The sequence below is a fragment of the Pseudophryne corroboree genome, chromosome 5 (assembly GCF_028390025.1).
Source record: "Pseudophryne corroboree isolate aPseCor3 chromosome 5, aPseCor3.hap2, whole genome shotgun sequence".
NCBI lineage: Eukaryota > Metazoa > Chordata > Amphibia > Anura > Myobatrachidae > Pseudophryne > Pseudophryne corroboree.
This window is the reverse complement of record NC_086448.1, coordinates 54,980,453-54,994,754: the sequence shown is the minus strand read 5'-3', so window position 1 is coordinate 54,994,754 and position 14,302 is coordinate 54,980,453. Positions and strand designations below refer to the sequence as shown.

General features: G+C 46.6%; 1 protein-coding gene across 9 annotated transcripts in view; it reads right to left on the bottom strand.

Moving 5' to 3' along the window:
* Positions 1-6,071: 6,071 nt before the first annotated feature.
* CYRIB (CYFIP related Rac1 interactor B) overlaps positions 6,072-14,302 on the bottom strand; it is a 258,860-nt gene continuing 250,629 nt past the window's right edge. For all 9 annotated transcript variants that reach the window (XM_063921287.1, XM_063921284.1, XM_063921291.1 and 6 more), the window contains one exon: positions 6,072-6,930. In XM_063921287.1, the coding sequence (XP_063777357.1) occupies positions 6,867-6,930 (64 nt within the window). In that variant the 3' untranslated portion in view covers positions 6,072-6,866. The remainder of the gene's footprint in view (positions 6,931-14,302) is intronic.

Below are 14,302 nucleotides of genomic sequence, written 5' to 3'. Positions count from 1 at the left end.
CAGCGCTACCTTTTGAGCAAACGTGACACCCTAGGGGAAGATTCCCATCGTATCCTGGCCCTAGTAGGGAAAGGATACTCCCTGAGAATTCTTTGTGGGAAACTGCAGTCTCTTGTCTGGAGATTCACGCTCTTTTTCTTCAAGAGAGGAGGGAAAATTACCTCAGCTTTCTTCCCCTTAAACATGTGTACCCTTGTGTCAGGGACAGATGAGTCATCAGTGATATGCAAAACATTTTTTTATTACAATAATCATATATTGAATACTTTCCTGCCATTTTGGCTGTAACTTTGCATTATCGTAGTCGACACTGGAGTCAGACTCCGTGTCGATATCAGTGTCTAGTATTTTGGATAGTGATCATTGAGAGACTCTGAAGATCTCTGCGACATAGGGACAGACATGGGTAGATTCCCTGTCTGTTCTCTAATCTTTTGTGCAATAAATTTACCTTAGCACTTAATTTCACATATCCAAACAGGTGTCGGCGTTGTCGACGGAGACACCACTCACATACACATTTGCTCCATCTCCTCCTTAGGGGAGCCTTTTACCTCAGACATGTCGACACACACGTACCGACACACCACACACTCAGGGAATGCTCATCTGAAGACAATTCCCCCACAAGGCCCTTTGGAGAGACAGAGAGAGAGTATGCCAGCACACACCCCAGCGCTATAAACCCAGGAATAACACAGTAACTTAATGTTAACCCAGTAGCTGCTGTTTATATTGATTTTTGCGCCTAATTATGTGCCCCCCCTCTCTTTTTACCCTCTTCTACCTTGAATCTGCAGGGGAGAGCCTGGGGAGCTTCCTCTCAGCGGAGCTGTGGAGAAAAAATGGCGCTAGTGAATGCTGAGGAAGAAGCCCCGCCCCCTTGACGGAGGGCTTCTGTCCCGCTTAAATATACATTTACTTGGCGGGGGCTCATACATATATACAGTGCCCAACTGTATATATGTGTACTTTTGCCAAAAGAGGTCCATATGCTGCCCAGGGCACCCCCCCCCCTGTGCCCTGCACCCTTACAGTGACCGGAGTATGTGAGGTGTGTGGGAGCAATGGCGCACAGCTGCAGTGCTGTGCGTTACCTCAGTGAAGAACGGAGTCTTCTGCCGCCGATTTCGAAGTCTTCTTGCTTCTCATACTCACCCGGCTTCTGTCTTCCGACTCTGCGAGGGGGACGGCGGCGCGGCTCTGGGATCGGACGACGAGGGTGAGATCCTGTGTACGATCCCTCTGAAGCTAATGGTGTCCAGTAGCCTAAGAAGCAGGACCTAGCTTCAGAGAGTAGGGCTGCTTCTCTCCCCTCTGTCCCACTATGCAGGGAGTTTGTTGCCAGCAGAGCTCCCTGAAAATAAAAAAACCTAACAAAATACTTTCTCACAGCAAGCTCAGGAGAGCTCACTGAACAGCACCCAGCTCGTCCGGGCACAGTCTCAAACTGAGGTCTGGAGGAGGGACATAGAGGGAGGAGGGACATAGAGGGAGGAGCCAGAGCACACCAGAATCTAAATTCTTTCTTAAAGTGCCCATGTCTCCTGCAGAGCCCGTCTATTCCCCATGGTCCTTACGGAGCCCCCAGCATCCACTAGGACGTTAGAGAAATTTGATTTACCTGCCGTAGCCGTGGAGACCAGGTCCGAGAGACCTTCCCCAAACAATTCCTCACCCCTGTAAGGTAAAACCTCCATATGCCTCTTTGAGTCGGCATCACCTGTCCATTGCCGGGTCCATAGGACTCGTCTTGCAGAAATCGACATAGCGTTGACTCTAGAACCCAGCAGGACAATGTCTCTTTGAGCATCTCTCATATATAAGACAGCATCTTTAATATGACCCAGGGTTAATATAATGGTATCCTTATCCAGGGTATCCAATTCCGCCGATAAGGTATCTGTCCACGCTGCTACAGCGCTACAAACCCAAGCCGACGCTATCGCCGGTCTGAGTAAAGTACCACAATGTGTGTAAATGGACTTCAAAGTCGCCCCCTGCTTGCGATCAGCAGGATCCCTGAGGGTAGCCGTATCTTGGGATGGCAGCGCTACCTTTTTGGATAAGCGCGTCAACGCTTTGTCCACCCTAGGGGAGGATTCCCACCGTATCCTGTCCTTAGCCGGGAAAGTATACGCCACAAGAACCCTTTTGGGAATCTGCAGTTTCTTGTCTGGAGATTCCCAAGCTTTTTCACATAACTCGTTAAGCTCATGAGAGGGGGGAAAGGTTACCTCAGCTTTCTTCCCCTTAAACATGTGTACCCTCGTGTCAGGGACAGAGGGCTCATCAGTGATATGCAGTACATCCTTTATTGCAATAATCATACAGTATATTGAATATTCTTAGCCAATTTTGGCTGTAACTTTGCATCATCGTAGTCGACACTGGAGTCAGAATCCGTGTCGGTATCAGTGTCTACTATTTGGGATAGTGGGCGCTTTTGAGACCCCGAAGGTCCCTGCGACATAGGGGCAGGCAGGGGTTGACTCCCTGCCTGTTCCCTGGCTTCAGCTTTGTCCAACCTTTTGTGCAATAAATTCACATTAGCACTTAAAACATTCCACATATCCACCCAGTCAGGTGTCGGTGTTGCCGACGGAGACACCACATACATTTACTCCACCTCCTCACTAGGAAAGCCTTCTACCTCAGACATGCCGACACACGCGTACCGACACACCACACACTCAGGGAAACCTCTTATCTGAAGACAGTTCCCCCACAAAGGCCCTTTGGAGAGCCAGAGAGAGAGTATGCCAGCACACACCCAGCGCTAATGACCCAGGAAAAAACACACTATCTAGGGTATTCAATTATCCGCAAATTCGCGGCAATTTTTCGGGTGAAAATTTTTCGCGCCAATCGGGCGAAAATTGCCACGAAAATGCTCAGTTTTTCGACCTATTTAATTCCAAACGAGTTTCACGTGAAAATTCTTGCCGTGAAAAGTGCAGATGAAAATGGGGAAATCAGCCTGTACCCCAAAAAATGCTAAACTAACATAGGAAAACAGAAGAGAAGTGTGTTAGAGATCACATTAGAGAGTTTTTGGGGACTTAAATTGTGTGAAATGGCTGTTATATGCATTTTTATAAAAATGCAAAAAAAATGATAGAAAGCAAGTTTTTTTGAGCAAAATAAATGCTCTCATTAAATTTGGGGTACATGAAAATGGGTATAAGTATATATTTGGGTCATTTTAGGGTACTTAAAAAAAAAGTGGAAACAGACCGATTACTCCCATCTGCAAGCCTAAAAAACACGTGTCCCACTCATAAAGCACCCGAATATACCTGTCCGATACCTTGAACCCCAATTTCCATCACTTTACACTTTTTCACCCCAAAAATGACGTCATTATTGGCCAATTAAAAATAATTAAAAACTTCAACGTGCCTAATTAGTCATTAACGGGGGTGTCCCAGGAGTTCTGCACCATATCCAAACATTTTTACCTTAAAATAGTGACTTTTCCCAACTTTTCACCTGCTTCAGAGTAGGTGAAGTGAAATTAGTGAAAAAATTATCACCGATAAATTTTCCCGGAAAATTGAATAGGCTGTAATAGCGTTTCGCGGGAAAAGTCAGTTTTTTCGGGCGAAAACGGGACTTTGCGCGCGAAAAGTCCGTTATCGCTGCTAATTGAATATACCCCTATATGTTTTACCCAGATAGCGCCGTAATATCTATTTTGCGCCAAATTATGTGCCCCCCCCTTCTTTAAAACCCTCTTTCACCGTGGTTAAGCAGGGAAGAGTCCGGGGATCTTCCTCTCAGCGGTGTGCTGTGGAGAAAATGGCGCTGGTGAGTGCTGAGGAACAAGCTCCGCCCCCTCATCGGCGGGTTTCGGTCCCGCTTAAAATTTCAAAATATGGCGGGGGATCTCTCTTATATACAGTGCCCAGCCTGTATATAAGTTTATTGCCACCTTTGGAGGTCCATATTGCTGCCCAGGGCACCCCCCCCTGCGCCCTGCACCCTTACAGTGACTGCCGTTTGTGTGTGCTGTGTGGGAGCAATGGCGCACAGCGTTACCGCTGTGCGTTACCTAAGTGAAGATCTGAAGTCTTCTGCCGCCTTTGAAGTCTTCTTTCTTCACATACTCACCCGGCTTCTATCTTCCGGCTCTGCAAGGAGGACGGCGGCGCGGCTCTGGGACGAACTGCGGGGTGAGACCTGCGTTCCGTTCCCTCTGGAGCTAATGGTGTCCAGTAGCCTAAGAAACAGAGCCTAACATTAAAGTAGGTCTGTTTCTCTCCCCTCAGTCCCTCGCTGCAGGGAGTCTGTTGCCAGCAGGCTCCCTGAAAATAAAAAACCTAACAAATACTTTCTTTTTCAGGAAAACTCAGGGGAGCTCCCTGTAATGCACCCAGTCTCCTCTGGGCACAGTAATAAACTGTGGTCTGGAGGAGGGGCATAGAGGGAGGAGCCAGTGCACACCCATACCTAAAGTTCTCTCTTAGTGCCCATGTCTCCTGCGGAGCCCATCTATCCCCATGGTCCTTACGGAGTCCCCAGCATCCTCTAGGACGTAAGAGAAATATATTTTGGGCTAAAAGGTAATAAAGTTCCATGACCCCTGGTTTACACACACACACACACATTGGGCGGGATTCAATTCTTTTCACCCCTTTCCACACCCATTCTGTTTCTGCCCTCAGGGACGTTGTATTATTATTTCAGCTCGCTACCCCCAGAGTAGGGAGGCACCCAACCCTTTACACAGCTAAACCTGATTACTATGGGCGCAATATGCGCCATAACGGAGATAATTTTAGAAAGGAAATTGGGCGTGATATATAGATAGATAGATAGATAGATAGATAGATAGATAGATAGATAGATAGATAGATAGATAGATAGATAGAAAAAATTATAAAAAAAACAAAATTATTATTTTCACAAATTATTTTTTGGCAATGAATGGGTTAATTAACACTTTCTCCCCAAATCACCAGAATGAATGTAAGAAAGATGGATGGGCGGGGGGGGGCACAACACGACTTTTAGGAGACAGATGGTCACATCCTCACCTGAGTAATGTCAGTGTTCTGTGTGTGGGTTGGCGGGCCGCGGGCGGGAGGACAGGACAGCGCAGGATGGGTTGGCATGAGGGAGCGCGGTGTGACGTCAGCACGTCACACCACGGCCAGGAACACAGCACAGGGCGGGCAGAAGGTAGCACAGGGCAAGCCAGGCGATGCTGGACTGGGCTGTGTCTCGGCAGCGCAACCGTCCATTACCCCCAGGAATTTCATTTTTACCCCATTTGGGATAATTTACCCCTGTTCCCCGACCACTGGTGTGGACAGACCGGCACTCAACCCATTAATATTACAATAGCCTGGGTGCAGACCATTGTAAAGAAACTTTACCAATATAACAGCTGCAAGGTCGCACTCCTCGGACTTTCAAACAAACATCACGGACTCAAAACTTTTTAGCCAACGTTTCAGATGTATTAAACATCTTTCGTCAAGGAACAAGGTCTCTAACATCTGTGTCCTTGATGTATCCATTACCAACATGTTTCACCATAAAGTCTATGTCAAAAGGGTTTGGGTCATAATCAGCACCAACTGTAACAGACAGCTTGAAATAGATGGTTAGTGAGTCAAGGTCTCTACCAATTCCAAAAATAATACATGGCAAGACAGAGAATTAGTAATCGATAGTTTTGGCCAGAGAGAATTTACACAACATTCAAGAACTAGTCTTTACTGGATGAATGTAGTAGATCCTAGACTAACAATGCAAGTTTTTTTATTTTATTTTTATTTACTGCTGTAACCACTAGTCTTATAGTAGGTTACGATAATCACATCATTTGCACCAAGTACAAGGATCAGATAGAGGCTGAACCATGCCTGTAATATGTCCAGTCACCAATCCTGCCCCGACAAAGGGTGTATAATTTCTTAATTCCTATTCCAGCATTTTTTTTTGTTTTACTTCTCCTGATCTTTTTTTTTTTACCACTGGTGCAAAAAATAAAAATAAAACAGGGACTCCAATCATTTACTAAATCATATGACACTGATAAATCAGTCCACGCATTACAAAAATGAAAGCCGATTTTTTCTTTTTTTTATTATTATTTTAACAGCCATCCATTGGACATAAACATGCATACGTAGTTCCGTTACGCACACATCACATTATTTTTATGTTAGTCATCAAAGATTAAAACATACAACATACATCCTTACAAAAATGAGTCAAAATGCAACCTAAAAACATCTGTTTTTTGTTTTTGTTTTTCTAATCCAAAAAAAAAAATATCATTGTGCTGGGTACCATATTCTATACAACAGTTAATTTAAACACCTCTGCTCATTTTATTTTTTTCTTGGTTGTGCATGGGCAAAAAAAATAATAAAAAGTAAAAAAAAAAAGCTGCAATATAAAAAAAAAATCTTGTATTTTTTATTTTTATTTATTTTCTTAACAGCAGAAATAGGCAGTTCCGCCATGCAGTCTAAGCAATATTAAATATTAGTTTATTTTCTGGGAAAACAACAACAAAAAATACAGTTTAAAAATATTTAGTTCAAGTCACAAAATCTTTCCTCCTGAAAAGAGGAAACCAAACGCAATGCATAAATAGCTGCCACTGAAACGGCCATCTTTCAAAACGTTTAACTGCCTTCCAGGTTTTATTTCCATTGATTTTGGCACAAAAAAGAACAAGGACGTGGTTTAAAAAAGAGGGTAAAGAAAGGACAGTTGATAGAGAGCAGGAATGGGGAAATAAAAAGAGCCGGGCAGAAATGGTCATCGCAATCACTAAGATCCTGGACGCCTCAGTCATTGCAGAATACTGTCTTGTGTCCACAGCAGATATGCACTTGGCACCACCGTTATTGCAGCATTGCCTTGATTTGCTTCGAGGTAGTCTCGTCATTCAAATGTTTCGTTGTGTACCTGCGGAACACAAATAGAAAGCCGTCACACCACTTTGATTCATAAATGACCAGACTCAAGTTCATAACTCATGTGTGGAGAGCTTGACTATACTGTTCATCCTGATAACTCCTGTGTGGTGAACTTGGCTATACTGGTCATCCTGATAACTCCAGTGTGGAGAACTCCTCTATACTGGCCATCCTGATAATGACTGTGTGGTGATCTCAGATACAGCCTACATAGCCTACTACAGTCACATCCTGATAGCAGTCGTGCGGGGAGCTCGGCTATACTGGTCACATCCTGATATCTCCTGTGCGGGGAGTTTGGTTATACTGGTCATAATGATAACTCCTGTGCGGGTAGTTTGGCTATACTGGTCATCCTGATATCTTCAATGCGGGGAGCTTGGCTATACTGGTCAAATCCTGATTATGACTGTATGGAGATCTTGGTTATACTGGTCATCCTGATAACGCCTGTGCGTAGAGATCGGCTACACTGGTCATCCTGATAATGCCCACACTGGTCATCCTAATTACGCCTGTGCGTAGAGTTCGGCTACACAGGTCATCCTGATAACTACTGTTTGAAGAGCTTGGCTATACTGGTCATCCTGATAACTCCTGTGTGAAGAGCTCGGCTATACTGGTCATCTTGATAACTCCTGTGTGAAGATCTCGGCTATACTGGTCATCCTGATAACTGCTGTGTGAAGAGCTCGGCTATACTGGTCATCCTGATAACTCCTGTGCTGAGAAGCTCAGCTATACTGATAACTCCTACGTGGGGAGCTCAGCTATACTGGTCATCCTGATAACTTCTGTGTGAAGTGCTCGGCTATACTGGTCATCCTGATAACTCCTGTGTGTAGAGCTCAGCTATATTGGTCATCCTGATAACTCCTGTGTGAAGATCTCGGCTATACTGGTCATCCTGATAACTCCTGTGCTGAGAAGCTCAGCTATACTGATAACTCCTACGTGGGGAGCTTGGCTATACTGGTCATCCTGATAACTCCTGTGCTAAGAGCTCAGCTATACTGATAACTCCTGTGTGGAGATCCTAGCTATACTGGTCACATCTTGGTAACGACTGTGTGGAGAGCTCAGCTATATTGGTTATCCTGATAACTCCTGTGTGAAGAGTTCGGCTATACTGGTCATCCTGATAACTCCTGTGTGAAGAGCTCGGCTATACTGGTCATCCTGATAACTCCTGTGCTGAGAAGCTCAGCTATACTGATAACTCCTACGTGGGGAGCTTGGCTATACTGGTCATCCTGATAACTCCTGTGCTAAGAGCTCAGCTATACTGATAACTCCTGTGTGGAGATCCTGGCTATACTGGTCACATCTTGGTAACGACTGTGTGGAGAGCTCAGCTATATTGGTTATCCTGATAACTCCTGTGTGAAGAGTTCGGCTATACTGGTCACCCTGATAACTCCTGTGTGAAGAGCTCGGCTATACTGGTCATCCTGATAACTCCTGTGTGAAGAGCTCGGCTATACTGGTCATCCTGATAACTCCAGTGTGAAGAGTTCGGCTATACTGGTCATCCTGATAACTCCTGTGTGAAGAGCTCGGCTATACTGGTCATCCTGATAACTCCTGTGTGAAGAGTTCGGCTATACTGGTCACCCTGATAACTCCTGTGTGAAGAGCTCGGCTATACTGGTCATCCTGATAACTCCTGTGTGAAGAGCTCGGCTATACTGGTCATCCTGATAACTCCTGTGTGAAGAGTTCGGCTATACTGGTCATCCTGATAACTCCTGTGTGAAGAGCTCGGCTATACTGGTCATCCTGATAACTCCTGTGTGAAGAGCTCGGCTGTACTGGTCATCCTGATAACTCCTGTGTGAAGAGCTCGGCTATACTGGTCATCCTGATAACTCCTGTGTGCAGAGCTCGGCTATACTGGTCATCCTGATAACTCCTGTGTGAAGAGCTCGGCTATACTGGTCATCCTGATAACTCCTGTGCTGAGAAGCTCAGCTATATTGGTCATCCTGATAACGCCTGTGTGAAGAGCTTGGCTATATTGGTCATCCTGATAACTCCTGTGTGAAGAGCTCGGCTATATTGGTCATCCTGATAAAGCCTGTGTGAAGAACTTGGCTATACTGGTCATCCTGATAACTCCTGTGTAAAGAGCTTGGCTATACTGGTCATCCTGATAACTCCTGTGTGAAGAGCTTGGCTATACTGATAACTCCTGTGTGGAGATCCTGGCTATACTGGTCACATCTTGGCAACGACTGTGTGGAGAGCTCAGCTGCACTAGTAGTAAAGGTTTGGTTTCCTCTCCTCCATATGTACAATGAGATGAGCACTAATGGACAAAAAGGCGTATATGACTAGTGGAATTAATTATGGACAGTTTTAGTAAAATTTTGCATTTATTCACTATTTTTACATTATAATCACTTATAATTTATATTCCAATCAATGTATATGTGAGTGTAATCGTTATTATTTATTTATAAGTTGCCATTAGGCAAATATCCAGTGAAAAATTCAGTTAAACTAGGGATTTACAGTTATGTTTTTATTATAGAAAAAAAAATTGTAACTTCAGCTATACACAAAATTAATATTTCGTTGGATATCCTCTGTTTTTAAGAACAGCTTCGATTCGTCGAGGCATCGAGTGAACCAGACGTCCCAGATCTTCAGGTGAAATCACGTGGTACCAGGCCTGGATTATGGCTTCGATCAGCTCTCTCTTGTTACTTGGATTTTTTTGTGATACCATCACTTTAAGGGATATATTCAACAGCTGTCGGAAGCTGCCGTCTTGTCGGAAATACGTCAGCTTCCGACAGATTTCTGTCGGAAGGGGTTCCGACCTATTCAAAGTGGGCACTTTTTTACCAACAAGTCGGGAATTCCTGACTTGTCGGAAAACACGTGGATCGGTGGAATAGGCGCCGATCCGCGTGCTTTTGTCAGAAACGGAGCCAAATCCGACAGGTTTTGGCCCCCTTTCCGACGATCTCAATCCAACTTTAAAAAAAGTTGGATTGAGCAGGGCGTCCACCCGGCCAGGCTCCTTACTCCCGGGTAGCGCCTCCCCCCGCCGCTGACATGTCCCGCCTCCGCCAGCTGTCAGCTCCCCCCCACCCCCGCCGTCAGCTCTCCCCGCTGCCACTGTCAGCGCACAGGGGGTAGGTGTCATCTGGGGGGTACCCCTGCTACCTGATGAAGGGCAGCTGCTCCGGGTCCGGGGAGGAAGAGCCGTGGTGCTGCTGACCCCGGCACATGGCGCCGGGTTCAGCAGCAGCTGCACGGAAGATGTGGACGCCCGGCCGGAGAGGGGGGGGGGAAGCAGCAGTGGGGATCAGGGGGAGCAGCAGTAGCAGTGGCCAAATCAGACAGTCGGAAAGGATGCGACACTTACTGAATATACCCCTAAACCTTGACCAGAGATTTTCTATCGGATTTAAATCCAGACCATTTCCTGGCCAAGGCAGGACAGTGATTTGGTGATCACGAACCACTTCATGGAACTCTTGTGGCATGGCGCTCCATCCTGCTGAAAGATACACTTCTGTGGGTCACCTTCGAACAAATCCTCGATTGTGGACAACAGTATCGCCTCCAGCACTGCTTCTTGTACTTTTTGGCATTGATATTGCCATTAACGACAGCCAAACGTCCCACACCATGGCTGGCCATGCGGCCCCACACCATCACACTCACTGGGTGCTCCATAGTTGCCGTGGGGCACTTGGGCAAAAGATCTTCCCCAGGCCAACACCGAACAAATTTCACTCCATCACTCCCGAAAACGCTGATTTTGGTCTAGTCACTCCAAACAATCTTGTCCCAGTCTTCTTCTGTCCACTCCTTGTGTGCCAGAGCCCAATCTAAACGTTTCTGCCTCTGTTTTTGGTTTAGATATGGCTTCTTTCTCGGGTTCTAGCTTGAAAACCATTGTCACAAAGTTTTTTTCGTATGGTTCAGTCACAAACTTGGACACCAGATGTTTTCATTATGTTGTTGATGTGTTTTGCAGACCTAAAACTGTCCTGCAGGGCCAGGCGACAGATGCTGCGCTCATCTTGTTTTGTAAGCGTGGGCTTTCTCCAAGTTCTTCGTTGCCCCACCGACCAACCTCTTTGCAATTTCTTCGTAGGTATACCCTTCCTCATGAAGTGTTATGGCTTTGCCTCTCTTCCCAGGCGACCAATCAACACGTTTCAAGGTATTCAGAACCATTTTAGTCCTTATTCACAATTTGACAGCAGTTAAAATCCTAAAAATGTCTTCAATTCTCAAAACACAATAGCTGACTAAAACAATGATGACATTGTTTGTAAAGATCGCTCCCCCATAATTTAGTGATTTAAATCACGCAAAGTTATGTGTTCCTAGTACACGAAAATTTCAACACGAAAATAGGATTTTAATTACCTACCGGTAAATCCTTTTCTCATAGTCCGTAGGGGATACTGGGAATCCATTTAGTACCATGGTGTATAGACGGGTCCACTAGGAGCCCTGGGCACTTTGAGAAAATGATAGTGTGCGCTGGCTCCTCCCTCTATGCCAGACTCAGTTTAGAAAATGTGCCCAAAGGAGCAGGTCAAGCTTATGGAAGCTCCTGAAGAGTTTTCTGCATAGTTTTCAGGCAGGACTGGATGGCACCAGCCTGCCTTCTTCGTGGGACTTAGGGGTGGGGAACGGCCCAACCTCTCTCAGGATTAATGGTCCCGCTCCCCGCTGACAGGACTCCTACCAGACTCAGTCTAGGAAACTGTGCCCGAGGAGACGGACATACTTTGAGAGAAGGACATATAAGGAAAGTGGTGAGATTACGAACCAGCACACACAGAACAAGAGGAAAGCCATGCTAACCAAACCTGAAACAGGAACAGCAACAGCTGAGCAAACCAGAATACTTAATAAAGTAACAGTGCAGGAAGAACGAGCACTGGGCGGGCGCCCTGTATCCCCTACAGACTACGAGAAAAGGATTTACCGGTAGGTAATTAAAATCCTATTTTCTCTTATGTCCTAGGGGATACTGGGAATCCATTTAGTACCATAGGGAAATACCAAAGCTCCCAAACTGGGTGGGAGAGTGCTGAGGTTCCTGCAGAACAGATTGGCCAAACTGAAGGTCCTCAGAAGCCAAAGTATCAAACTTGTAAAACTTAGCAAACATGTTCGAACCTGACCAAGTAGCTGCTCGGCAGAGCTGTAAAGCAGAGACACCCCGGGCAGCCGTCCAAGAAGAACCCACCGACCTAGTAGAGTGGGCCTGTACAGATTTTGGAACCGGCAAGCCTGCCGTGGAAAAAGCATGCTGTATTGTGAGCCTGATACAGCGTGCAATAGACTGCTTTTAGACACAAAGGGAGGTTGGATGTGCAAAACACCTTTCAAGAACGTCTGGACCTCAGGAAGAGAAGCCAATTGCTTCTGAAAGAAAATAGACAAGGCCGAAATCTGGACTTTTATGGAGCCTAGATGTAGGCCCATATCCACTCCCGACTGCACAAAAAGCAGGAGACGTCCCAGATGGAATTCTACCACAGAATACTGTCTGCTCTCACACCAAGAGACATATTTCTTCCAGATACGGTGGTAATGTTTAGACGTTACCCCCTTCCTGTCTTGTATCATAGTCGGGATGACCTTGTCAGGAATCCCTCTCCTGGTTAGAATCAGCCGTTCAACTTCCATGCCGTTCAACGTAGCCGCGGTAAGTCTTGATAGACGAACAGGCCCTGTTGCAAAAGATCCTCGCGAAGAGGTAGAGGCCACGGATCTTCGATCAGCATCTCTAGAAGATCCGCATACCAGGCCCTTCGTGGCCAGTCCGGAGCAATGAGGATTGCTTGAACCTTTTTCCTTTTTAGAATTCTTGGGATCAGAGGAAGTGGAGGAAACTCGTACACCAGCTGGTAGACCCATGGAGTCGTCAGAGCGTCTACCGCCACTGCATGTCGGTCTCTCGACCTGGAACAATACCGCTTGAGCTTCTTGTTGAGTCGTAAGGCCATTATGTCGATTTGTGGATATCCCCACCGACGTGTCAACCACCTGAACACCTCCGGGTGAAGGCCCCACTCCCCCGGGTGCAGGACGTGTCTGCTGAGGAAGTCTGTTTCCCAGTTGTCTACTCCCGGAAAGAAGACCGCCAACAACACCATGGCGTGTTTTTCCGCCCAGAGGAGAATTCTTGACACCTCTGACATTGCAGCTCTGCTTTTCGTTCCGCCCTGTCGGTTTATGTATATCACTGCCGTCACATTGTCTGACTGGACCTGAATGGCCTGATTTTGAAGAAGAGATGAGGCCTGCAGAAGGGCGTTGAATAGAACCCTGAGTTCCAGGGTGTTTATTGGAAGGACGACTTCCTGACTTGACCATCTTCCCTGAAACAGCACCCCCTGGGTGACTGCTCCCCAACCTCTGAGGCTTGCATCTGTGGTTAGCAGAATCCAATTCTGAATTCCGAACCTCCGACCCTCGACTAGGTGAGAAGTCTGTAGCCACCACAGAAGGGAGATCCTGGCTTTTGGCGACAGACGGATCCTCTGGGGCAACTGAAGATGCGATCCGGACCATTTGTCCAACAGATCTAGCTAGAAGGGCCTCGCATGAAACCTTCTGTACTGAAGCGCCTTGTAAGAGGCCACCATTTTCCCCAGAAGGTGAATGCACAGTTCTGCCCCACTAGCCTGGGAAGGGACACTACATTGAGTACACACTAGTGAACTCCCTGGGGAAGAGGAACACTGTGCCTTACATGAAACACACTCTTTGCATGACATACTGTAATAGTGACAGCACACACACAGGAAAAGGTTAAATGCACAATTAACCAACAAAGAGCCATTCTAGGGAGACACAGAGGGATTATGGAACCAGTACACAGTGCCCATAACGCTAATGCCAAGCTTAGCCGGGTCGCAGACTAAGTACCCAGATTGGGGACTTAGTACACTAATAATCGCTCCCCATCCCCGCTATGACCCCCTGGTACCGCTGAGGTAATCTGGAGTCTCTCCGGAGGAGCTGCACATCCCTGTCAGTCAGCGTCTCTGTCCACTGCAGAGGGAAAATGGTGCTGGTGAGCTGCTGGATCCGCTCATAGTGAAGCCCCGCCCCTTCAATGGCACGCGGTCTTCCAGCTCTTTTTTATACTGGCTGTATGTGTCTAAGTGCATAAAATGGAGACATACTCCTTTTATGGCTATGTTGCCAGTCTGGGTACTGTGTCCGTACACAGCGGGAGACACAGTCCGCCCAGTTTAGAAGCCGTGCGTCTCCATCCCCTCATGCCACCATAATGGCCGGTGACCCGCTAACCGGGACGCCGGCTTAGTACTCACCACTCTTCTTTCTTCTGGCTCTGTTAGGGGTGGCGGCGT